The following is a 27696-nucleotide window of genomic DNA, read 5'->3' as shown; positions in this document are numbered from 1 at the left end:
ATGTTCTTGACCAAGCTGAGTTACCATTGCAGCCAACACACGTCTGGGAATAGATTATGTGATTTTCTTTGGTTGCAGGAAAGTAAATCGCTTGATTCTCCCATCAACACAGTCAGTGTTGATGGGGGAATCCCTCCCGTGGATCTATTGTGTTCTCCTGGCGGGATGAGGGGGCTGTCCAGGAGAACACAGTGATCACTGCTAGTGGCTATGGCCGCTGGAAATAATCACATGCTAATAATCTGACATGCTAGTTATAACTAAGTCGATCGATGGGTACAATCAGCCTGTTCATAGATGGATCAAATCTCTGGTGGTCCCTGCTGAACCAGATGAGTCGATCCATTTATAGCTGGCTTTAGCTGCATGGATCAGAAGACTGGTAAACAGAATTACAAACTAAGTTAAAAAAATCCCATAGATTTATATTTCCGATGTGTATTTGGAAAACTAGGTGGATAGCCTGAGGTTTTGTATTTATGACTGAGGCTGTCTGTGGACAACTGGACTGCACCTGAAACACAGCCCACGACAGGTTAAAAAAAAAAATAGAAAAAAGCATTTCCCATGAAATAAATGGCAAAATACAGATTTCATTCTATTCTTTTTTGGTCAAAATCTTTGAGCTAGAGGTATCTTCTAGACTGAGGGCCAGGGAGATAGGTGCCCATCCACTGGACCACTAGCAACCTGCCACTGGTTTATTGTGGTTCATTTCCTCCTTCCCTCTTATTCATGGGAAGAAAAAAGGAGTCCCCCAGAGATATGATGGTCTGTTACACTCAATATCACCCTTCTAAAGTAGCTCCCCCAGGCACAAAAACTCTCATTTAAGTATATTCCTCATTAGCCACAAATCATATAAATCTAACCAGATATTACCTTGTAAGCGTTACAGTGACATAATCACTGTTCTGTACATCTGTGTAGAGAGTGGAGCTGTGGGAGGGACCTAGCAGGCTCCATCCACTACAGTCTGCCTGCAGAAAACTATAGGAGGGGGCGGAGACAAGACCAGCCATCCTGCACAAGGAGAGAGAGCAGACGTGACCAGTCTACATTACATGAAGCTCCTGTACAGAGGGAAAGTTTCACACTGGATTACAGCACAGATCTGGAAGAAACACACACAGGACACCAAGATCCAATTACAATTCAAATGCCTGTTGAAATTAGATGATTATTGCTTATCCTGGAATTCAGCTTTAAATCTGTAGCGTTGAATCTTTATCCAAACTTTCTAAGAGGTGTTGATTCGAGGGCGGGTATTAACCACCACCCTTAAGTTTAAAGGTCCAATTATCTCGAAAAATATCGTATTCTGGTAACTGTACAGTAAACCCCCCTCCATTGCGGGGGTTACGTTCCGGACCCAGCCGCAAAAAGTGAAAATCCGCAAAATTGAAAAACCCTATTAAAATGCATTGTAGGCATGTTTTTTACTGTCACTGTACGTGTAAAAGCATTTTAAGGTCTTTAAACACACTTTTAAAACAATAGAAACTCATTTAAACACATAAAAGATACTGAGAGACATAGCAAGAGCTATGGAAAACACAAAATATTTCATTTTTAATGAGTTATATAGTAAAATAACATTACAAAAAAAAACGCAATATACCGGGACCGCAAAAACTGAACCGCGATGGAGCGGGGGTTTACTGTAAATGGTTAATACTTATGATGATAAAACAATTCATATACTGAATGCTTTCTCACCTGCCTTTATCTATATAATTTCTCCACATTTAAAGTGGTTCTAAAGGCTCATCCTTCTGGATGCAATTCCCTGCATCCTCCCAGTCCCTTATACTTACCTGAGCCCCATCTTGATCCAGCGATGTGCTCTCTCTCTCATCACTGGCTTACACAGCAGTGGGAGCCATTGACTCCTGCTACTGTCAGACACAGCTAGTGAGCCAATAAGGAGAGAGCAGTGGAGGGGGGGAGGGGGGGGGGAGAGACGTGTGCTCTGAGTATGAATAAACATAGAGTGCGGTTTGGGAGCAAGCCTTGCTATTGGGGGCATTCTGCAGGAGGAGGAGCCAGGATCGCCAGCGGGGGACCCAAAAAAATGAGGATCATGGCTGCTCTGTGCAAAACTATTGCACAGAGCAGGTAAGTATAATGTTTCCTTCTTTCCTTTAGAATCACATTAAATGCAGACCAAACTGTCCATCAAAACAGTTAGATTTTAAACATTTCTGCCGTATCTGCTTTAGCTGGATTTGGGCTTTAATTATCTACATATCCACAGGGTGACAATGCTGCCGTTATTGCACTGCAGACCAAACAGCGTAGTCACCCTGCTGAGGGAAGATGAAAATCAATGGAACCATTGCCAGAATCCACAAGTCAAGATTTTCTTTGGGGGGGGGGGGCAGTGGGACTTTTCTTTTTTTTTTTTTTAATGTATAAAAAATAAAAGTTGTGTTATTACTGTGGGCAGACTGGATCATATAGGTAACTTTTTCCTTTGGGCATAGGTCTACTTTAATAACAAGAAAACAGTTATAATGTAATGCACTCTGGCTGTTTATTTTGGAATTCCCATTACCTACTCTCCGTTTACCCAACGTGAGTTGAGAATAAAGCGAGAACATTACTCACACGGGGCGCAGCATGTAAATCGTCATGTATGGTGCCAAAATCCTCACCGTCTGTTCACTCGTCAGAGACGGTGATGGGTAACAGCGCCCAGTTTATGTACAGAGACACTAACATTACAGCTCGTCTGGAAGTTCTCACATTCGTGGCGTAGTCGGTGTTAAAGTCACCTTTTGTACCTGCCAAGGCTAACTTTCAATTTCCCTTCAGCCAAACCTTTAATTCCTAACCCGCCGGTGCCCCGTGGTTGTGATTTATTGGCCCCGGGCATTGTAAAACATTCCACGTTATATATTCGTAGGGCCCAGACACAGCAGTGGGTGTGGATGGACATTTACAAGTCTGAGGAGGTTTCAGCAACACTTAGTCGACTTTTAGCCCTGTGAAGGTAAATTGGAGTCAAATAGCAACATTTTTACATTGAAAGTCACTTAGGGGGGACACACCCGGCCTGCTCCAAGCATCTGATTTTATCTTGGCATTCACTGTGTGCAGCTGGGTGACCCGCTGACTAAATCCCTATAACGGCCGATATATCTGGTGTAATCATCTTCTGAAGGATCTCCAATCAGTGACTGTGAAATACAGATTGGTGGATTTAATGATTAGTGCACCACCCTCCCCTTTGGCCCAATGCAGGCTTACCAACATATACTGTAGCTAAAGAAGGAAGTTGCACAGCTCTTTTAGAGCAGCACTTTGAGGACCACTGTGAAATACAGATTGGTGGATTTAATGATTATTGCACCACCCTCCCCTTTGGCCCAATGCAGGCTTACCAACATATACTGTAGCTAAAGAGGGAAGTTGCACAGCTCTTTTAGAGCAGCACTTTTAGCACCACTTCATACTATTTTTAAGCATCACTGCGCTCATCTAAAAATAAATATACGTATCCTGTTGTGTTGGCTTTGGGAATTCAGCCTCATATATTGAATGAACTCACCCTGCTTTGAAATGCAGTGTTTGAGAAGCATTTTAAATGAGCTGGCAACGCGTTTCAAAACCAAAAAAAGTACCTGCACCATTTTTTTTCCAATGCAGCTCATAACACTAACTCTAAATAGGGACATGCCCCATGTAATGCCCACTAGGAGGTTGATATACTACAACTGTAGAGTGTAAAATCTAGTGCAGCTGTGCACGGTAGCCCATTAGGTTCTAACTTCAGCTTGTTCAATTAAGCTTTGACAATAAAACCTGGAAGCTGATTGGTTTCTATGCAGAACTGAACCAGATTTTGCACCCTCCAGTTTTAGTAAATCAACCCCTAGGTGTATTGGGAATGTAATCCAAAATGCAGTTAGTTCTGTGTGTTAAGGTGCACTTCATTGACTCTTTTACTGTGCATCATGCTTGGGCAGCACAGTGGCTAAGTGGTTGGCACTTTCGCCTAGCAGCACTGGGGTCATTGATTCAAATCTCAACCATGGTGGTAGCTGCCTGGAGTTTGCATGTTCTCCCTGTACTGCGTGGGTTTCCTCCGGGTACTCTGGTTTCCTCCCACACTCCAAAGACATGCTGGTAGGTTAATTGGCTCCTGTATAAATTGGCCCTAGTATGTGTATGTATGAATCTGAGTTAGGGTCCTTATATTGTAAGCTCCTTGATTGCAGGAACTGATGTGAATGTACAATATATATGAGTAAGCCCCCCGTTCACACTAAGGCGACCTGTGAGGCGACCTGGTCGCCTCACAGGTCGCCGTAGGTCGCCTCCCATAGGGAAGCTGCGGACCCGTTCTAATAGGAGCGACACAAGTCGCTCCGACTTAGAAAAAGGGTCCGGAGCTTCTTTGGGGCGACCAGGAGGCGACCGCCATAGACTTCAATGTTATGAAGTCCGTGGCGGCCGCTCTGAGGTCGCGGCGCGCTGCTCGCACCGCGACCTCCGAAGTAGCGTCGCTTGCATGTGAACGGGGGGCTAAAGCTCTGCATAAATTGATGGCGATATATAATTACCTGAAATAAAATAAATGATGGCAATGAACCCAAATAGGTTCTGCTATAATCTTAAGAATTCCAATTTCCAAAAGTTCCCAGGTATGTGAATTTGGATGCAACGCTACATTTTAGACCTGAGAAAATTGGAATGGTGGTTTTGCATGCAAGAAGTTAAACGCCCAAAATCAATTGAGTGGTAAAACCCAAAGATTTGAACTGTTACAGCTCTAAATGTGATGTATTGAACCCAAAATGCTTTTTTACACCATAACAAGAGTTATAATGCATGTCAAGACCTATATTATATAGCACGATACTGCAAGGCCTTGTTGTGGTCCTTTGCAATGCAAAGTTCCTCAATGCACCTCTGAAGTGCCCTGCAACACATATTTAATGTATTTATACTGCCTAGCTATACACATATATAAGTGGAAGAAGGAGAGAGATTGGCGGCACTTCCAGGGATAAAACGACTTCTTTATTGGAACTTCATAAAAACAGCAACATGACACAACCAATATAACCTTGGTCAGCAAACGTGTTTCACACTCCTGTGCTTAATCATTGCTTATACACATACAGTATATAATGCACAACTCCTTTGCATAACTTATATTTGCATACTATTTGTTTGTTTGTGCATTCAACTGCATTGACAGCCCATTCATTTTGGATAGACTTCCTAATGCAATGTGCCTCAATGCCCAAAAATATAACACTACTATCTTGTATCCAACCACTAAACCTAACCCTTGCATGGACAAAGCACTGATTCACTTTACTATTTTTAACATACATTAAACTGAACCTAAATTCAATATTATAAAAGGCAACTATATTATCATTATTTGACATTGCTGCGATTGCGCTAAAAATATTGCTCACAAGAACAGATCACAAGAACAAAAAATAGCAGTTTTCAGCTTCAAGTGGCCAAACGTGCCGCCATGGATGAGCATTCAGCACCTGTCCTCATGTCCATCTGTTTACAGTGTAAAACTCAGCTGTCAGCAAAGTCTTTTTACTAAGCGTACAGAAACCTTTTCTCATTCACTACTTATATATGAAGACCACCCAGAACCTCTAGCACCCTTACTGTGATGTGTTCGGTAATTATTTTTTCATATTTCACAGGACTCTTATCCTGCAAAATGTTTAACAGTGTTCTGTACCTATTGTGAAGGTATATTATAAATATATATATATATATATATATATATATATATATATATATATATATTAAAGATATAGCTATGTTTAATATTTAAAAGTACAGCATTTCTAGGAGCTTTCATAATGAATTTCCTGGCACAATATACAGAAAAGTACAATTCTTGAGCTCTGGCAAGGTAACTTTGCTTAGGTTAAAGCGGAGTTCCACCCAAAAGTGGAAGTTCTGGTTTAAGAACTCCTGATCACATTCTGAATTTTGGGAGGGGGGGAGCGGGTACCTAGTTTTGTCAGGTCAAACATTTCCTCAATCACCTCCAGGGATCAGACTGAATCACTAACTTTGTAGTTAGTCACAAGGTGAGAGACTGCAGCAGGGGCTCAGGGCCGGCCTTTAGGGTGTGCGAGCTGTGCGGCCGCACAGGGCGCCATGGGCAACAGGGGCGCTGTGCGGCCATCACAGCTCGCAGATGATCAGGCCGCATAGCGGGAAGTAAGCAGCGATTGCAGCCTGGAGGTTCAGTGTGGGGGTCTCTGATGTAAGGGGGGCTCTGTGTGGGGGGGTCTCTGATGTAAGGGGGGCTCTATGGGGGGAGTCTCTGATGTAAGGGGGGGCTCTGTGGGGGTCTCTGATGTAAGGGGGTCTTTGATGTAAGGGGGGGCTCTGTGGGGATCTCTAATGTAAAGGGGTATTTGATGTAAGGGGGGCTCTGTAAGGGGTCTATAATGTAAGGGGGGCTAAGTTATTAGTGATCATAAAAAAGAAAAGTCAAAGTGCAAAAAAAGTGCAAGGAAATGTTGCGGGAGGGGGGGGGGGTCACGCGTGCGGTGGGGGGGCGCCACAGGATTAGCTCACACGAGGCGCCTTAACACCTAAGGCCGGCCCTGCAGGGGCTGATCTCTGTCAGTGTCAAGAACTGCATAGTCACTAGGATTTATGTGATTGTGACATCTTTGAGCCAGCATCTCAGTCCAAGAAGGAGATGGTGACCACAGATCATGCCTGAACAAACATGGTTCAGTTCTTCTGGAGAGAAAAGCAGATAAAGGAATTGTCAAGGGGAGTACTGTGATCTCTGTGAGAGGTAATACTGTGAAGTGTTAACACTGAGGTGTTACTTAGCTTAAATGCTCTTGACATGATAAAATTGCATCAGATGCTACATCATCTTTACGGTCTGGGATGCAGTGGTTACGGCTAAAATCCTTTGCTTGGACACAAGAAAATGTGGTGTAATATCAGCAGATGCAGGTCAGATGTAGGCAGGGCCGGCCCTACCATGGGTCCCGCTGGGTCCATTGGACCCAGGCAGCACTTTGAGAGGGGCAGCAAATTGACGCCCAAGATTTTGTTTCCAGCAGTTGTGTGTGACATCAGTTTGCGGCACGTTTCAGACATTTCCCCATCTCATACTGCTGCCCGTAGTGCACACTGATGAGAATGAGGAAGTGGAGGGTCTCCCACAGGGAACGTCCCTCGTGTGCTTGTGGTGTGCGCAATGATGTCAGACATCAACACACTCCATCTCATGCAGAAAAGGCTGGATCTTCCAGGACAGTGGCCGCGGCAGACACAGGTAGTTTATTATCATGATATAAAATAATGGATGTGGGGGCCTTTTGGTGGGCGTGATTTAACTGTATTTTTTTTGGGGGGGGGTAGGGGGGGCTGGGGCAGCATTTAATTCCTGGACCCAGGCAGCACAATGTCTTGAGCCAGCCCTGGATGTAGGCAAGTATACATTTGGTTTGGAGTGAGTAAGGATAAGTACACTTTGCGTCAAGTGCATTTATCCTTGATTGCCCATTCAGCCCTCTCCGCTGTCTTACATGTTGACGTGTGCGTCAGTAAGGCGGCCCATTATGAGATTCCCATGCATCTGGACCCTTTTTACCTCATCTGCACCTTAAAAGGCCCATGCAGTGTAGTGTGTTGGGGATCCATTAAAAAAAATATATATATATATATATTTTTTTTTTTTTTTAATAAGAGTTGAAATACAATTCTCAGAGTATCCCCAGTTGTTTGCCGTGCTCTTGACTTTGTCTGCCTTGTGCTCATACACGGTTGAAATTATAAAACAGTTAGGCTGCTGGCTTTCAATAAAATGTCCCGCAATGCATTTGCCAGAGGCACATTTGTATGCCATATTTTTCAGCTCTGCACTCATTTTTTTGTATCTGTAAGTCATTTGTGAATTTGTGGCTGCCACAACTGCGGATTACGAGAGGTTGTAAAGAAACTGCAGCGAGGCCACGAAGGAAGTCAGTGATCAAAATACACGTTCTTTCACATCCCATCGGAAGTCTTCTACAACGTCTTCCTTTAAGTAGCTGCCTTTTGTCTGGAGAACTTTGTTGTGGGGATATCCAGGATTTCACCGCAGAGAATAATTAAAGAGCTTCCCAGCAGAGTCAGAGGACGTGGGAAGTGCACCTTAAAATTACACAGGTCAATAAGTAGGCAGAGGTGGCTGAGCATCTCAGCTCACTGGAGCCGATTATTAAGTCTCGGTCTTGCATTAACATAGTGCTAGACACATTCTCGCAGAATTCAGGAGCCACTTGGTGAAACCTAGTAGCCAACTGGGGGGGGGCTAGGCTACCCACACACTTAAAGTTATTTATATTTGATGAGATTCCGCAGAAATGTTCAGGAGAGGCCATTTTCCATAGTAGTCTATTGATCAGGGTCCTTCACAACATACGTATATGTGTCCAAGAGGCATGTAAAACACAAGCATCTGCTGTGAAAACAGTACAACTAGGGCCGGCTCTTCAGCTGCTGGCAATCTGTACTTACCAGACTGGCATGTGACTGGCTTTGTGTTACCCAAACAGGGTTGGCTGTTTTTGATCTAAAGGTGACCCATTAAAAAAGTCTATGCTGTATTAAACTTAGAAAAAAATCAGGAAAAGAAAGGACCCCAAAAGAAAGAAGGTATCGAGTGACCCCAAATGGCTTGTAAAGTTAAAAAGTTATATATTTATTGGGCTTGTTAATCAAATCATATAAAGGAATATCAAAGAAACCTCCACCAAATATAATGCCTATTCTTCCACAGAGCAAGGGGCAGGTTCTTACTAATGCCTCGTACACACGCAACGATTATCGGCCGACCGATTGGCCGACTTTTGTCCAGTGTTGTTGTGTTGGTTGAAATGCGCTCTAGACTGCACACGAATTTTGTCGGCCAACAAAAATCTACTTCAGAAGTGATGTCATGTGATGGTTAACTTTCCGTGTGTTTTTTCTTCTCTGAGCATGCCCAGTCTTGCTCATCTGATTTTTGTCTGCCGAAATCTGTACTGACTGACGGAAAATCGGCTGTTGTGGTGACGGCCAACAAAAATTGTAAAGCCTGCACACCAGATTTTTTTCGGCCGAAAAGTCGGAGTCGGTTGTCGGAAGCATCATACTAACAAGCCGAAAATCGGCCGATCGGACGTTGGCCGAAAATTCAGGGCCAACTATCGACGCGTGAGTACGAGGAGTAAGGGTCAGGCAGTTATGACATGCATTGGAGGGGTTGAATTCTCAGTCTGCATCCTTTGTTTCTTAAGGGTGACACGGTTACAGAAAACTTGCTGTTATTGGTGGTATTGTTGGTGGTGGTGGGAGATACAGGAACACCATGCACTGGCACAGCTTCTTCTACCTTGATGGGAAATACTGAGACAACTGACCACACTGGCATTGATCTTCTTCTGTGCTTGGCATTGTCAGAATGAAAAATTACTTAGAGATGTTTTTGGAAAAGTCCTCCAGGTGTGTTGTTAGAATGTCTTTGGAAGGTTTTATTGTACAAGATCCTAGTATTGTACAGCAAGTTTTTCAGGCTATGGGTTATGAGTCAAGCTGATCAGGTGTTTCATAACAGAAATGATTGTCTCTTGTGATTGTTATGTAATTGTTATGTGTGGCTTGTGCAATCTCTTAATGAGTTGACATGTAATATGTTTAATATGTGTAATATGTTAGGAGATCCTACCTCGCAAATGTTTAACATTGGGGCTTAAATAGGTTTTTCTTGAAGAAGACTCCTAGCTAAACACTAGTTGATTTTCTTTGTCAATAGATTCTTGTCCTCCTATCTGCGTTGTCAATCTTTGCTGTTTTGAAAAATTTAGGTGGCTGAAGAATCTTTTCCTGGTAGCGTCTGGTGCCTTATCCCTCCCCCCCCCCCCCCTGCTGTTGGCCTCAATGTCACTACAAGGCACAGTAATGGCATATGGGCCAGCAGATGGAATGACAACAAGCAGAGGGGGACCAGGTATCCAACACGGCAAGAAGATTCCTTGGCCACAATAAATCTGCAACAAAGGTTCCATGTCAGGACAGACAAGTATTCTAAGTATTCTGTTTTTATTGCAGGGTGACCTTTTTTTTTTTTTTTTTTTTTTTTTTTTTTTTTACATTTTAATGTAACCTTTCTCTGATGTGCTGCAAAGAACAGCAACTAGACAATATATTAAAGCTTTATTCATCTTAATTTCATATTTCTTTCCAGCCACTTTGGTGATTCATACACCTTAGCCAGGCAGCATAGCCAGGAAGGTGACGCCACCTTCTCTCTAAAGCTGGGTACACACTATACAACTTTTGCTGGTAGATTTCCTTTAGAGCCGGTTCACACTGAGGCGACACGACTTCAGGGGGCGACCTGTGATGTCGCGTGCGCCGCTGTGCACCGCGACTTCGGCGCGACTTGCAGGGACTTCACATAATGGAAGTCTATGCAAGTCGCCCCGAGGTCGCCCCAAAGTAGTACAGGACCCTTTTTCTAAGTCGGAGCGACTTGTGTCGCTCCTATTAGAACGGGTCCAGTACTACTCAATGGACCGCGACCGACCACGACTTGTCAGGCTGACATGTTGCGGCAGTGTGAATGGGCTCTTAAACTTCTATGTAGTGCAAGAGCCTGCCTGATTGCATATAAATTGAAAGTGTTTAGGACTGACCTCATATTATTTGGTTTTGGTAAATCTAAAGGGAAAAAATCTAAAGAAAATTGTATAGTGTGTATCCAGCTTAAGAGTTGAGGAATACAGTCACCTCCCCGCCTAAAGCCTGCTGATTGGACAGTAAAGGAGCAGCAAGACACCGATAGGTCGTCAACTCTGTCTATAGGGGGAGATTTACTAAAACTAAAGCATGCAAAGTGTGGTGCAACTCTAGTTAGTATAATTTCCACTTACACAGAATGATGTTTTGTTTCTTTTTCTTTGAAATATACTGCAAGAAAGTCTGTACGCCAGTTTACTAAACATTGGTTTAGTCCCTTTAAATCTAAGTGGGCTATGTAATTGGCTGTGCAGGACATCAATGGTTGCATTATTCTGTTGAACATTTAAAGAGACATGACTAAACCTTGACATGTGGCCAATAGGAGGACGATAAGATTGTGCATGCAATTGGATGGTTCTTTAAATAACCACCTTCACAAATACACAAATGCTGGGAATTATGATTGATCTAATGAGCTATACAACAAAGTGAAATCCGTATGTGAAATGTTCCCTTCTTGCTGGAATCCACTCCGGGCATCGTGTCAATAACTATTTTCATGTACAGTGTAGGCTCAGCGCAGCCGGGAAAAAAATATCTCCATCAGGGTACCCACAGAAGTCTCTGTTCAGCTTCAGCCCACTCAGACAGCAATGAACAGAACTCCATCCTTTGGAATCTTAACCACTGGCAACCTGCAAAGTTAGCTTTCTCTTTGTCATGTCAATCCTACTTCATAAGTATTTGGGACAGGCCTGCAGAGACGGACTTCTGGCAAGTAAGTTAGTTCATGGTCAGTGACACAAAGTCTCAGGCTTCATTCACACGGGCACTCAGCCCCTTTCAGTGTGAAGAGCCATTTATCATTTTGGGAGTAGCGCTGAGCTGCGTGCAGGCAGCCTGTATAAATGAATGGAGATGTGGCGGCTGTACAGCCAAATTTGACCGGTACACAGGGGCGGGTACACAGCCCCAAAGCAGACAGTTCACCTATCCCTGTATACCTGTCAAACTTGGCTGTGCCAGTGAGTCTGTACGGCCTATGGGGTTGATTTACTAAAACTGGAGAGTATAAAATCTGGTGCAACATAGAAACCAATCAGCTTCCAGCTTTTTTTTATAAAAGCCTAAGAGTCGGTTCACACTAAGGCGACACGACTGTGTACTACTTCGGGGGGCGACTTGTGCATTGCCATGCACCGCGACTTCGGATCGACTTGCAGGGACTCCACATAATGGAAGTCTATGCAAGTCGCTCCGAGGTCGCCCCGAAGTAGTACAGGACCCTTTTTCTAAGTCGGAGCGACTTGCATCGCTCCTATTAGAACGGGTCCTGTAACGGTCAATGGACCGCGAGGGAGCGCGACTTCTCAGGCTGACAAGTCGCGCTAGTGTGGACCGGCTCTTAATATACACGCTTAAGTTAAAGGATAAGTTCACCTTTGGGAAGATATCCAGTGCTGCAGTTGCAAGCCGCTGCACCCCCCAGCCCCCCCCCCCCCAATGGCAGTAGTACCGGGAGCAGTTCCCCATACCAGTTTTTGAAAGAAGTGCGGCTGTGAGGTTCTCCGCCCACACGGCTGCGTCATTTATACACAGAGCTTAGTGTATGAATGAACTACAAGTCCCAACAGCCCTAGCGGCAGTCAGCTTGTAGTTCTCAAATAAGTGGAGCTCTGTGGTAGTTCATTGAGTCTTCCTGTAAGGGAGTACGTACGGGATGTAAGGGGAAGCAGATACACTGACAGTGTGGAGAAGACCTGCATGGAATCAGCAATTTCCTGATCACTGGTGCAATGCATTACAGGCTCCTAATACAAAAAATAATAAATTAACATTTTTTTACCTGAAAAAAGATGTGCATTTATTATTTTCTGTGCAAAGGTGAATTTATCCTTTAAAAGCTGATTGGCTACCATGCACGGCTGCACCAGATCTTGCACTCTCCGGTTTTAGTAAATGAATTCCAATGCGTCTCCAAACATTTTCCAGTCGCCTCCTTTACATTTTCTAATTGCTACAGTTAAAAACAACCAAAGATTTGGCCCCCCCTAACCATAGAGAATCAAACAAATGCCCAAATTTAAATCCAGACGATTCACAACAAATGTTTCAAGTTCTACCCAAATGTTGCAGATATTGTCATCTTTTTTACACATTGTTATGAAAACATGAACACACATGGTCTGGGCATAAAACGATACATTTCATGTGTATACATTTGAGATAAAATACCCCAAACAAGGGGCCCTAGATAATCCCAGCTTCCACAGGGGATTCCTATAAAACTCTATGCACAGGGCTCTGGGAAGGGCATAAGAAGTGTTGTGATCACCGTCAGTGCGCATGCTGCTCCACCACACTCCGCCTGTCACACAGGAGTTAGCTGAACTTCAGTCTTTCCACAATCTGCAAAGTCACTAGAATCTTCCATTGTATTTACTCCTTTTTACCTCCTTCTAAAGTTTCCAGAGCCATGCCCTTGTCCAGTAGGAGCTCGCCACACCAGATTCCAATGGTTTATCATATCAATGGTTCACCAACTGCAAAAAACTTTTGATAAAGTATGGCTATGTACAGTAACAGTGATACACTAGCACCCCACCCTCACCTGCCCTTCTGGTGATATACCAGCAACACGCCTTTCAGCACTCTTCCTTCCAGGAATGGGGATACACCAGCACCCCTCCTCCCAGCAATGGGGATACACCAGCACCCCTCCTCCCAGCAATGGGGATATACCAGCACCCCTCCTCCCAGCAATGGGGATACACCAGCACCCCTCCTCCCAGCAATGGGGATATACCAGCACCCCTCCTCCCAGCAATGGGGATACACCAGTACCCCTCCTCCCAGCAAAGGGGATATACCAGCACCCCTCCTTCAAGCAATGGGGATACACCAGCACCCCTCCTCCCAGCAATGGGGATATACCAGCACCCCTCCTTCAAGCAATGGGGATACACCAGCACCCCTCCTCCCAGCAATGGGGATATACCAGCACCCCTTCTCCCAGCAATGGGAGATACACCAGCACCCCTCCTCCCAGCAATGGGGATACACCAGCACCCCTCCTCCCAGCAATGGGGATACACCAGCACCCCTCCTCCCAGCAATGGGGATACACCAGCACCCCTCCTCCCAGCAATGGGGATATACCAGCACCCCTCCTCCCAGCAATGGGGATATACCAGCACCCCTCCTCCCAGCAATGGGGATACACCAGCACCCCTCCTCCCAGCAATGGGGATATACCAGCACCCCTTCTCCCAGCAATGGGAGATACACCAGTACCCCTCCTCCCAGCAATCGGGATACACCAGCACCCCTCCTCCCAGCAATGGGGATATACCAGCACCCCTCCTCCCAGCAATGGGGATACACCAGCACCCCTCCTCCCAGCAATGGGGATACACCAGCACCCCTCCTCCCAGCAATGGGGATATACCAGCACCCCTCCTCCCAGCAATGGGGATACACCAGCACCCCTCCTCCCAGCAATGGGGATATACCAGCACCCCTTCTCCCAGCAATGGGAGAGACACCAGTACCCCTCCTCCCAGCAATCGGGATACACCAGCACCCCTCCTCCCAGCAATGGGGATATACCAGCACCCCTCCTTCAAGCAATGGGGATACACCAGCACCCCTCCTCCCAGCAATGGGGATACACCAGCACCCCTCCTCCCAGCAATGGGGGATACACCAGCACCCCTCCTCCCAACAATGGGGATACACCAGCACCCCTCCTCCCAGCAATGGGGATACACCAGCACCCCTCCTTCCAGGAATGGGGATACACCAGCACCCCTCCTCACAGCAATGGGGGATACACCAGCACCCCTCCTCCCAGCAATGGGGATACACCAGCACCCCTCCTTCCAGCGATGGGGATACACCAACACCCCTTCTTCTAGAAATGGGGATAAACTGGCACCCTTCCTTCCAGCAACGTTGATACACCAACACCTCTCCTTCCAGCATCCCTCCTTCCAGTAACAGTGATACACCAGCACCCCTCTTTCCAGCAGTAGCAATATATCAGCACCCCCCCCTCTTCCAGCAATGGCGATACACCAGCACCCCTTTCTGCAGCAATAGTGAGCTCTTCTGTGCAGAAATGGTGTACTCCTTTTCAGCACCCATCTTTTGAGCAGTTGTGATATACTAGCAGCCCTCCTTCCAATAATGGCGAAACACTTGCACCCCACCATACAGAAATTGTAATAAACCTACACCCCTTATTTCAGAAATGATAATACACCAGCACTCCTCCTTCCTGAAATAATGATACACCAACACCTTCCTTACCACAACCATGATACACCAGCAACCCCTCTTGAGTTCTCTATGCCCCACTTTTTGCCCTGACTGATGTGTGTCCCTCAATACTGGTCTTTCCACCCATGTTCCTAAGATTCATGAAATAACTTTTCAAACATATTTAGGATTTTTCAGTGAAGCACCACAAAGAAAATCAAGTGCAAAGCCAAGGCAAGCAGTCACAAGATGAAATCTAATTGCCTGCTATGTCTTACTACACTTTGCACATAATTCTTTACTTTATTGGGTTCTCCTGGCCATCAGCTGACCCTTAATTTCCAGGGAGAGTTCATGTTGATGTGACATTTGTCCCTGGATGTTCATTCTGGTCTTGGACATCAGCCAACTTCACTATAACAGCTCTTTCATGAATTGAATGAGTGAAGTGATTGAAGCGAAATAGAGTTTGCTGCAAAATTTTGGGGAACTAATTGACTTTAATGCATTTTAGCAAATGTGGGTTAACAGAAAACTTAATTTTGTCAACCCTAAGACAAAATGCCCTGGAGTCAATTATAGTCAAATTTTGCCAAAATTTTGTTGGTGACTTTCCAGCAAACTCAATTTCACAGAAATCCCTTTTCTCATCCCTATTAGATTCTTGCTATTTTTAGTACCTTTCTAGGGTACTGAAGCAGCATATTTAAATATTTTTGTGAATAAAGCATTTTATAATTCAATTTAGTATGCCAAAACGGAATCACAGTTTGTCATGGTCCTCTGAGACGCAAAAGAGCGAAGCAGAGGAAAAGTCCTGAAAATAATTTTTTTTTATGTTTTGGCTGCTATACGAATACATAAATACAGCAAGCAGTACCTACCAATATCGGAGTTGCAGAAGGCATCCTGGGGATGGCTCGGGGCGCATGTGCAGCTCTCCGCTGAGTCGAAAAAGTCGCCGATAACCAGCACAAGTGTTAGTAGAGCGATGTTAGCCAGGACAGACATGGTGCTGCGTGCACAATTCCTCTCTTTTAGATGCAAGGCTGAGCTCAGCTGCTGTAGGGCCTCCTGGACTCAATGCTAAACCTAGTACCACTGAGTTAGCAGCTTGCACAGTGCAGGTTTATAACAAGCCCTTTTTTTTTTTCTGGTGGATGTGACCGCCTCTCCGTCCAGCCCTGGGGAGTGAATCCAATGACCTCATCCTCCTGAAGGGGGTGTGCCTGCCTGCGCTGGCTGCATGTTTCCATGTAGGGGAGAGAGAGAATGTGCTTTGGAAAGGGGACTCTTTTGCTGTATGATTATAAAAACAGGCTCTCAAGTTCAAAACAACAGCTCCTTCTGCCAGGGGATGGGAGCAGAGCCCCCCCGGAGCCCCCTGCGTTGTCACGATGGCTGCCGATGCGCTTTTAGCGCCCTGTCTGTCAATTTAACCACTTAAAGACCGGAAGGATTTACCCCCTTAATGACCAGGCCATTTTTTGCGATTCGGCACTGCGTTAATTTAAATGACAATAGCGCAGTTGTGCGACGCCGTACCCAAATAAAATTGATGTCCTTTTTTTCCCAAAAATGGAGCTTTCTTTTGGTGGTATTTGATCACCTGTGCAATTTTTATTTTTTGCGCTATAAACAAAAAAAATAGCAACAGTTCTGGAAAAAAAAAATATTTTTTACTTTCTGCTATAAAACATTCCCAATAATTTTTTTTTTTTAAATCCAATTTTTTAAATCAATTTAGGCCAATATGTATTTTGCTACATATTTTTGGTAAAAAAAAATCCCAATAAGAATGTATTGAGTGGTTTGCGCAAAGGTTATCGCTTCTACAAACTAGGGGATAGATTTATGTAATTTTTATTTATTTATTTTTTTACTACTAGGTGATCAGTGATTTTTAGCAGGAGTGCAACATTGCCACAGACAGATCGGACACCTAACTGACACTTTTGACACTTTTGGGGGGACCAGTGACATTACTACAGTAATCAGTGCTAAAAATATGCACTGTTACTGTATTAACAGCTTGACGACCGCCGCACGACTATAATACTACGTCGCTAGCCTGTAAGGGTCTAGGGAGCAAGCAAGCGCCCCCGGAGGCGCGCTCCCGTGCGGTCACGGACCCCCCCCCGCGATTGTGACCGGCGGACCCGATGTCCGCCGGGCACTCTGCGATCGTCGGTGCAGAGGGAGAAAGGCAGGCGGCTGATGTAAACAAGCCCCCTGTCATTCTCCCCTGTGTAGAAACAGTGATCATATGATTCTACTATGTAGGACCGTTGATCATTGTTCCTACAGCTCAAGCCACAGCCAATCACAGTTAGAATCACGCCCCTAGGGACACACACCACCCCTTCCTCTCAAAAAAAGTTAACCCCTTCACTGCCAGTGTAATTTTACAGTAACAGTGCATATGTATAGCACTGATTACTGTAGAAATGTCACTGGTACCCCCAAAAGTGTAAAAAATGTCAGTCAAGGGTCCGATCTGTCCGCCGCAATGTCGCAGTACCGCAAAAAAAATCGCAGATCGCCGCCATTACGCGTTAAAAAAAACCCACCAAAAATGACAAAAATCTTTCCCTTTGTTAGTAAACGCGATAACTTTTGCGCAAACCAATCAAAATACGCTTTTTCGATTTTTTTTTTTTACCAAACATATGTAGCAGAAAACAAATTGGCCGAAAATGTTAAACAATTTTGATTTTTACATTTTTTTTGGGAAGGGGGGGGGGATTTCATATAAAAAAATGTGAAAAATATTGTTATTTTTGCAAAATTGACGCTCTTTTTTTGTTTATAGCGCATGATCAAAAAATCGCACAGGTGATCAAATACTACCAAAAGAAAGCTCTGTTTGTGGGAAAAAAAGGACGTCAAATTCGTTTAGGTACAGCATCGCACGACCGCGCAATTGTCCGTTAAAGTCACACAGTGCCGAATCGCAAAATAGGCCCTGGTCAGTAAGGGGGTAAAATCTTCCGGGGCTTAAGTGGTTAATGACACTGGCTGGGAAGGGGTTAATACCAGGGCCGATCAAAGGGTTAAATGCTTCCCTAGGGGGTGCTTTCTAACTGTGTGGGGATTGTAATCACTGGATGAACGCAGGGACCTGTGTTCCTAAATAGGGGGAACACAGGATCACTGTGTTCATTACTGACAGAGAAGCGGCCTGCCGTGTTTACATAGGCGGACCACCATTATGTCTCCATGGGGAGTGATCGTGGGTGCCCAGCAGACATCGCATCCACCGGTCCCACTGATTGGCTCCCCCTCTAGCCAATCGGCACGTGTGCACGCCTCCGGCGGCGCGCGTGCACCCCTACTATCTGCTACATACAGGTACGTTGTTTCGCGTAACAGAGCCAACCTGACGCAGTATAACTTCGGAGGCTTGTCGGCAAGTAGTTAAAAATGCCATTGAAATTTTATGGTAGCATTTAAAGGGGTTCTGTCACACAGCAAAACACCTGTGGGATTAGGCTCTGATGAAAGCAAAACCCATGGTGCGTTGTAATTGGGACGCTAAACTGGCATACACCATGTGGGCAGAACCAGAGTGAAAAAAGTTTAGATATTTTTAGAAAGATCTAAACCCATTCAATTAAAAGGTTAATGTCTTTTTCAGTTCTTCAGCATTTGCAGCTTTCGTTAAAATAATACCTGATGAGTCCTCCACAAAGGTCCCTGTTCAGGCACTTCCTTTTATAAGGTGACAACTGTCTTCCAGTTGTACTCCTGCATTGTCACATGCCCCCCTGGTGGGGACTACAAGCAGCCGTGTCATCGCACTCTGCTCAGGCATGGTCACTGTTGTCACTATTAGGAAATGATGTGCAGCTAATGCTGGAGCAAGTGCATGTAGATAGGAAGTGACTGAAAGAAGAAAGCAAGAGAGCAGCAGCACTGAGGAAGGCTTCTGGGAAGGCTGTTCACAAGGTTTAGGAGTGTGTCTATGTGAATGTTTGACCATTCTTCCAGAAGGGCATTTGTGAGGTCAGGCACTGATGTTGGACGAGAAGGCCTGGCTCGCAGTCTCTGCTCTAAATCATCCCAAAGGTGTTATATTGGATTGAGGTCAGGACTGTGTGCAGGCCAATCAAGTTCCTCCACCCCAAACTCGCTCATCCATGTCTTTATGGACCTTGCTTTGTGCACTGGTGCGCTGTCATGTTGGAACAGTACGGGGCCATTCCCAAAGTGTTCCCACAAAGTTGGAAGCATGAAATTGTCCAAAATTCCTTGGTATGCTGATGCCTTAAGAGTTCCCTTCACTGGAACTAAGGGACCAAGCCAAACCCCTGAAAAACAACCCCACACCATAATCCCCCCCTTCACCAATACAGTGTAGATGAGCGAGTTTGGGGTGGAGGAACTTGACTGGCCTGCACAAAGTCCTGACCTCAACCCGATACAACTCCTTTGAGATGAATTAGAGCAGAGACTGTGAGCCAGGCCTTCTCGTCCAACATCAGTGCCTGACCTCACAAATGCTCTTATGGAAGAATGGTCAAACATTCCCATAGACACACTCCTAAACCTTGTGGACAGCCTTCCCAGAAGAGTTGAAGCTGTTATAGGTGCAAAGGGTGGGCTAACTCAATACTGAAACCTATGGACTAAGACTGGGATGCCATTAAAGTTCATGTGTGTGTAAAGGCAGGCGTCCCAATACTTTTGGCAGTATAGAGTATATATGAGATACAGTGCATTAGGTTATGTAAAACTGAAACTGCAGTGTGCTGTGTTTTTATGCGAAGGCTTTGAAATTAAAGTATGTGTAACCCTAACTATGAACTTCTTATTTTGCTCCATTTTGGTCTGTTAAAAGAGAAGTATGGGAATTTCTTTTTTTTTCAAGAATCACTGGAGCGCTGGGCTGTGGAGGGGGCGGGAGCGGCTTGTTGAGGCTCTCAGCGCCTCACTAAGAGGCCGAGCCAGGTGCCAGTCCAGGATGGTGGGAGGAACCCGACCATATTGTCATGATCTTTCCACAACCTGGACCAACTCTGTGACATGAGCTTCAGCCTGCTGTCTGCTAAAAACGGGTCACAAGAGTGCAGAACGGACTGCACTGCTGTAAACCACAGGAGAAGAATAACCAAACAAGTTATAGCTATATTTCTCCTTTGAAGGGTAACTCCACTTTCATGGGGAAAAAATCTGCAAATAAAGAAAAAATAATATAGCGTATACAACTGCAACACAAATCTCATTGTAACTGAATGTTATTAAAAATGACCTTTCCTTTTCAATCTGCAGCTGTTGTAATTTTCTGAAAATATAATGCAATATGGCTACCTGGAGCTGTTCTGTACACAGAATGTATACTGACCACACCCCAGATAATTTCCTGCTTGTGTGATTGGCTCACCCAGAAGTCTGCCTAAGATATAAGTCCGATTTCTGGCATCCCCTGCAACAAACATGTTCTATTTGGTGAGATACTCCCAATAGGAGCATGTCTAAAGGGATGCAGGCCCAGGAGATTTCCTCATTAGAGCCTTGCAGCTGCCACAGCTGATAGATAATTATGAAACCACTCCCATTAGACCCACTCAGCACAGAGGCACAGAATGATTTCTTCAGAATAACAAAAGGTAGGAATCTGCAACAAAGTTTGTTAAAATCCCTACAATGTACAGAGATCACCCAGAGGGGAATGTTTTTTTTGAAGTGTGTAACTGGTCACCAGGGGAAAATAAAAAAATAGCTTAAAAAAAGAAAACAAACACAGCCATTATTTTAAAAGACTAGTAAGCTGCAATAAATTACTTTTTTAATTTTTTTGGTTTAGATACACTTTTACTTATATTGCTTATGTTGAATGAAAGAGTATCAGAAATCCAAATATCAATCTTTATCCAGCTCCCCTGTGTATTATGCTATTATATTATTTTGTAGGGAAAAGGAAACTGTTTAATAAGCCTTCTAAAGGCACAGAAATGTGAAGGAAAAATAAATGTTCTGTTTAGTAAAGGGAAGGAGTCATTATACTTTGGAGCCAAGACGCCATGGGCTCAGATTAGCTGAGTCTTCCCTCTATACTGCACATCTGCAAGAGTTGAGTGGCTTTATGGGGAAACCACATTGTATGTTGTAGCCGTATTGGGACTCATGTGTTGCAAAGCCCTGTAGGATACATTTCATAAAGAATTACATTCCTTCTCCAGAGGAGAAAACCTCCATCCCATTTATGTCACTTTTCTTATTTCATATAAAGTGACATACTGTATAATACAATGAAAACGTATAATGTACTTTATTGTGGCAACAAACAATATAATGCAAAATATACCAAAAGCATGTGACATGACATACAGGAAAAACGTATAATGTACTTTATTGCGGCAACAAACAATATAATGCAAAATATACCAAAAGCATGTGACATGACATACAGGACATGGTCACACTGGTAATATTTGAAAACTCATGACCCATCCGCCAGTATAATTTCCTCCATAAATAAACTGAATAACCTAAGTTACTTGGAAGCTCACTGCGGAGTTGATTTACTAAAGGCAAATAGACTGTGCACTTTGTTACACTCTGCAAGTGCAGTTGCTCCAGAGCTTAGTAAATGAGGTAAAGCTTCACTTAGTAATGAGTACCCAATCACATGTAAGGAAACTGAACAAAAAAAAAAAAGCATTTTTGCTTGCTCATATTGGATGATAGAAGTCAGCAGAGCTTCTGCTCATTTACTAAGCTCTGGATCAGCTGCACTTGCAGAGTGCAACTGCACTTTGCAAAGTGCACCGTCTGTTTGCCTTTAGTAAATTAACCCCTGCGAGTCTTGTGCTTTTAGTGACCCAGGTCACAATGCGATGAGAACACTCAGAGGCTGGCCATACATTCAAAGATTGAGTGTAGGGTGAACAAAATAAATCTAATAGGTTGCTCCATACCACACCAAACACCATGGATGGACGAATCTCCCACTGCGGATAATGTATTCTAACAGCCAGTTCTGGTGGCTGTCAGAATACTCAAGCAGCAGCTGTATCTGATTGGATGCAGCGACTGTTCAGCTGTAAATTTGCTAGCCAAGTTCTTTGATTTTTTAGTCAAAGGATGACGGATTGGAGGGGCTAACAGGGCCATCCAAAGAGCAAATTTTGGCCAGTTCATCAGGAACTGCCTGAAATTCAAACATGTATATATGGCCAGCTATAGATGTAAGCAAGATCACAGACTGTGGGGCATAAGGAACAATACTGAATATTATTATAAACCAAAGAGTTCAATGTGCCCTCTAGCAGGAAATTCTAGAGCACTTCATGCTTCCCTCTGCTGACCAGCTTTATGGAGATGCTGATTTCATTTTCCAGCAGGACTTGGCACCTGTCCACGCTGCCAAAACTACCAATACCTGGTTCAATGAAGATGGTATCACTGTGCTGGATTGGCCAGCAAACTCCCCTGACCTAAACCCCATAGAGAATCTGTGGGGTATTGTCAAGAGGAACATGAGAGACACCAGTCAGCAGCTCTCTGCTCGGGGGGCTGTCAGAACCGAGTGATCATCGGTGTTCAATCGCTCGGTTCCAAGTGTAGAGACGCCGGAGCGATGCTGCATCCACCTAGGTAAGTATACATGGGGAAAAACACTGAATCCCATACTTCTCTTGTAAAGTACTTTTTTTATTGGTCTTATGTAACATTCTAATTTTCTGAGATACTGAATTTTGGGTTTTCACAAGCTGTAAGCCATTATCGTCAAACTAAAAAATAAATAAAATATGAGTTTCACTTTTTGAATTGAATTACTGAAATTAATTACGTTTTTGATGATATTCAAATTTTTTGAGATGCACCTGTATGTGCAGTCGATAAAGTGATTCCAGTGAAAAAAGTCTATTTATTAATGCCGTGTTGCCATACACCAGCAGCTCCTTGTAATTCTTACTGAGTTTACCTCTTCAACTGCCTAAATAACATGCCCCTGTAACATCTCACTCGTCCTTCCCCTTAGGTGTGCTCTCACCTGAAAAACCGTGACCTGACATTTAAGTTCAGTCAAACACGCTTTCTAGTCCCACCAGGGACTCCCCCTGAGGAAGCCATGTGTCGCTGTGTCGTAACGTGTAGGGGAGGGGCAATAGGACGGCACGGCGCCTGTACCCTGTTACCTATCTCATTCACATTTATGCAACAGGGAGTTGGTGTCAGTATGCAGACAGTCACCATTTTGTTGAAGTGCTTCCTGATTGCTGAAATTTAAGGAGCAAGCATTTGAGATAGCTGGAAATGGCACATTTTGGCCAAATTGACAGACTTCCTACATATTCCTTTAAGTGTTTCATGGCAGCAACAGTAGGCAGTAGGTACATACTGACACTGGGTCTACCCGGACACAACTATGACCTGAGTGGTGCAGTCTGATAAGACTGATAATAACCATGAGCAACCGGTACTGATAATCTGTGGGCAAACAGTCTTAAATGCAGACTTGTATTCTTTTTCCAGGTCATTGACTTACTAAAGCTCACGTCACTCAAATGATTCTGTCATTGCCAGCAATTGGATTTCAAAAATGTGCATTCAAAACATTCCCCTTCCTTCATATATCACTCACTCAAGGCTGGATGAGTAAGGCTGGCCATACACTATACAATTTTCTTGTTCAACTTTCCTTTAGATTTACCAAAACCATGTAATATAGGGGCAAACCTAAAAACTTTCAATTTGTATGCAGTCAGGCAGGCCCTTGCATTACATAGTTTAAGGTAAATCTAAAGGAATTTGAATAAGAAAATTGTATAGTGTATGGCCAGCCTAAGGCATCACTCCCTTGCTGACAACAACGCTGCAGAAGTAAGTTGGCAGCAAGAATGCGACACCTTGATCATTCAGCCAGCGACACATGCAAGCTGGTATGTGTTTCACTGCCGTGCTGTGTCCTCCATAGAGATCCTTACAATGACAAATTCTTTACAGCAACAAAATTGTTGGTCTGACATAACCCTAGGAAAATTAAAGGTATGTGTAAGATGGGGCTGGAATATTATTTTCAACGTCTCATGATTATAAAAATGAATTGCAATATACAGAGTTAAGTAGCTCTGGTAAGGTTGTTCTCGTGAAAAAGGGGGACCCAAGGTAAAAGATGTTTTGTGCCTCAGTCCAGCTACAGTTTCAGTGCACCAAACAAGCATCATTTTCTTATTATGCAGAATTCAAGCCATGATGAAGGGGGGGGGGGGGGGTTACAGAGCTACCAATGCATGTTGGCTGTTTAATGTCATCTTATTATAAATTCATCAAGTACTCTTTTACTTATGGCCCCAAGGATGATAGATCTGAAGCCTAAGATGCTCCATTTAAAGTCAAACCCCACACATGCTCTCTCATTCACTCCCTCGCAGGGCCAGTGCAAGTATTTTTGTCTACTCGGGCGAAAATGCATTTTGCCTTGTCCACCCTGACTTCCCCCTCCGCCGGCACCCCCAGTCTAACCCACCCAGCAGAGCTGGGCACTCACCACTATTCCTGACCAGAGCCTGCACACACTCGGGATTGGGATTTGCTCACCGCTCCTCCTCTGCATGCTTGGGATCCACTCTCCATGCTCTCTCGATGATAGCAGCCTACTATACAGCAGGAAAACTAAAGCCGTTTTAGGTTTTAGTTTGACGGCTGGGGGGACAGGTATTTTAAGTACCCAAATCCTCAGCAAGTGGCAGAGGATTCGGATTTTACCACCCCCCAATCTGCCACCCTAAGGCAGTTCCCTAAGCTGCCTTATGGAAGCTTCGGCCCTGCTCCCCTGCCATGGCATTTGGCTACCAGGAAGTCCTGACTTGGAACAAACTCTATGCCCCATGAGTGCAGAGTGCCTAAGTGGTCCACTGCCAAGCACCAATGCTAAGTAAAGCGTCCCCCATACCCAGAGGTGCTAGGCATTTTTGTTTTCTTCCAGTGGCCAAACAGAGCAGCAGGGAGGCATTGGGAAGGTGAGTATGTGCAACTGATGGTGCCCATTAAAACACATGGGCAAAGCACAAGTTCACTTTAAAGAGAAACTGCCATTTTGCCCATTCAGAAATTGACTACTAGGTTCCAGCACTGCATCATGGGAAGAGGTCACATACTCCCCCGCACCCAGTATTTGGCAGTGGTGGCCACAGAAGAATAGGAGCACTGGAAATGTGACTATAAAGTGTTTGAGGGGTGATCTTTACACGGGTGCTGTTACAGGGACTCTTTAAAGTATGCATTCATGTTCAGGCTTGTTTGTATGAGGTTCTGAAGGCTTTTATTTTGCTCTTCTAAGGTATGAAAGAATTTATCAGCGGTACTGCACTCTTACCTTCTCTTGTTGTGTTTATTCGTTTTTCAGGTGACTGCATACAAGAAGGTCTCCACCTGGGAACCAACCTTTCTTTAAGCATTGGACTTCCCCTATCTTTGTGAACCAGCCAGGAGTGGTGAATTTACATCAAGAGGGGTTGGTTCCCTGATGGAGACGTTGTTCTCTGCAGTCAGCTTAATAACTAACTAATAAACATGGCTAGAGAAGCTAAGAGTGGAGTGCGGCTGATACATTCTTTCCTACTTTTGATGGAGAGTGGAGACAGACTACGGTGGTCAGTACTCGGATTGTCCATGTAAAAGAGGAGTGAGTCTTCAAGGGAGCTGTGGATCTGGGTATATATGACTTTTCTGCTTCTGAGTTCATCACTAGCTCACGGACCTTGTGTTTGGAAAAGTCCATGTTTATTTTACCCACTCTTTCTCTGAAAAAAAAAAAAAAAAAAAAGCTGGAAGATGTGTATAATGTTATATATGTTTATAAAACCCCATTTATGTCTCAGTACATTTGCTGCATCTGTATACAATGGCTAATATTTGGTTCTCTGGCCCCAATCACTTTTAAAAATCTGTAGATTCCAAATAGTTGATTTTAATAATGACTCCCTATGAAGACAGGCCAAGGTTTTACTCCATTACCTAAGTGCCTGCACAATGTCCTGCAAGTGGAGACTTTGGCCTAAAACGTTTGTAAAGTTTTTTTCTTTTTTTTAATGAAAAACCATGTTATACTTGCCTCCTCTGTGCCATAATAGTATTGTACGAGCAGCCCCAACCCTCCTATTCTGGGGTCAACCCAGGGGCGTAACTACAGGGGTTGCAGGGGTTGCAATTGCAACCGGGCCCCATGCTCCAGGGGGCCTGTGCGGCTCCCCTGTACACCTGGATAGGATGTCACAATAGAGAACCAGGAAGGGGTCGGTAAATATGTAATTTACCAGCTCCTTCCTTTTCTGAAAGGACAGAGTCATAGTCAGTGACATTGTAATAATACAATTAAAATACCAAAAAATAAAACCTACTGACACCAGTGGATGAACTAGCAAGATCGCAATGGTCACACTTGCGACCTGGGCCCTGGCATTCCTCCACCGTGTGGAGACCCCAAGGTGGCAGGAAGAGAGCCCACTGCATAACTTGTAAAGGGGTCCCGAAATGAGGGTAAAGGGCCCCAGGATCAGTGGAAAGAGCCCCAGGCTTGAAGGGAAGGGCCCCAGCCAGGGGGCCCTTCATGGTTTCTTGCACCGGGGCCCTGAAGGTTCTAGTTACTCCTCTGGGTCAACCGATGTCGCTCTGGGCTTCTCCTCCACTGATTCCTATGGTGGTACATCTGCCTGCTCGCTCTTGAGCTGGATTGTGTACACCCATAGACATACACAGCGTGGTTCAGCCTTGCCTCACTGGATTTCATTGACAGCAGCAGGAGCCAATGGCTCCCACTGATGCCTCTGTGAGCAGAGAGAGAAGAAAGAGCCAATGCAGACAGGCACAGCACTGGATTGAGATCGGGCTCTGGTAAGAATAAGGGGGGAGAGGGGGTGATGCAAGTAATTTTTTACCTTAATGTGGAGAATACATTACAGTAAAAAACGTCCAGCCTTTAGACCCATTTTAAAGTATATGTAAAGGTATTTTTTCCTAAAATTGTAAGGAAAGATCAGACATTTTTTAGTTTTAGTTGTCTGTATCCCCACTGGGGGGATTCACCCTCTCTATTTCTCCTGGTGAACCTTCCAGGCAAGAAGCGAGGGGAAATCCAAAAATTTTGAGTTGTCACCAGAGCAAAAGGTGAGAGAAAATCCTCCAATAGGAACACCTGTTCTGGTGACAACTAAGACTGGGATTCTATTTACTGTGGAGAATGTTCTTCTCATTTTTTTTTTTTTTTTTTTTTGCATCTCCAGCACAGAAGGTGAAGGGAAATCTCCCCAGTGGGACATAGACTTTAAAAAATAATACTACTCAATCTAAAAAAATCTAATTTCCGACAATGAGATCCCATTAGGCATGACATTGTGTTTAAAATGTTCCTATAACTTTAATGGATGGCAAAATGGCCTAGTGAATAGAACATATGACTTGTAGCACTTATGCATTGGTCCAAATATTGGTTATTTGCATTGAGTGTTTGCATAGTTTTCTTCTCGCATTCCAAACACATTCTGGTAGGTTAATTGACTCCTGTCAAAAAGGGCGCTAGTATGTGTGTACAAATTGGCAATTGCATGCCAATCCCCAGCCTAGGTGGGAAGGACTGAGAAAGACCTGGTAACCTACCCATGAACCAAAACTTTCAAGAGTATCAAATATGATGCCCAGATAGCTGGTCCATAGAATTGCTGGAAAATGTATATGATCGAATGGACTTATATATACTTAACT

General features: G+C 44.3%; 2 protein-coding genes across 2 annotated transcripts in view; one reads left to right on the top strand and one right to left on the bottom strand.

The window, feature by feature from the left end:
• Positions 1-16124, bottom strand: part of TIMP3 (TIMP metallopeptidase inhibitor 3) — a 69385-nt gene extending 53261 nt beyond the window's left edge. The window contains exon 1 of the mRNA XM_082255355.1: positions 15873-16124. Coding sequence (XP_082111481.1) covers positions 15873-15999 — 127 coding nt within the window. The 5' untranslated portion in view covers positions 16000-16124. The remainder of the gene's footprint in view (positions 1-15872) is intronic.
• SYN3 (synapsin III) overlaps positions 1-27696 on the top strand; it is a 594890-nt gene that overhangs the window by 354588 nt on the left and 212606 nt on the right. The gene's annotated exons all lie outside the window — the stretch shown is intronic.

Source organism: Pelophylax lessonae, assembly GCF_965119305.1.
Source record: "Pelophylax lessonae genome assembly, chromosome: 4".
Classification (NCBI taxonomy): domain Eukaryota; kingdom Metazoa; phylum Chordata; class Amphibia; order Anura; family Ranidae; genus Pelophylax; species Pelophylax lessonae.
The sequence above is the reverse complement of the archived record's forward strand: the minus strand, read 5'-3'. Positions and strand labels throughout refer to the sequence as shown.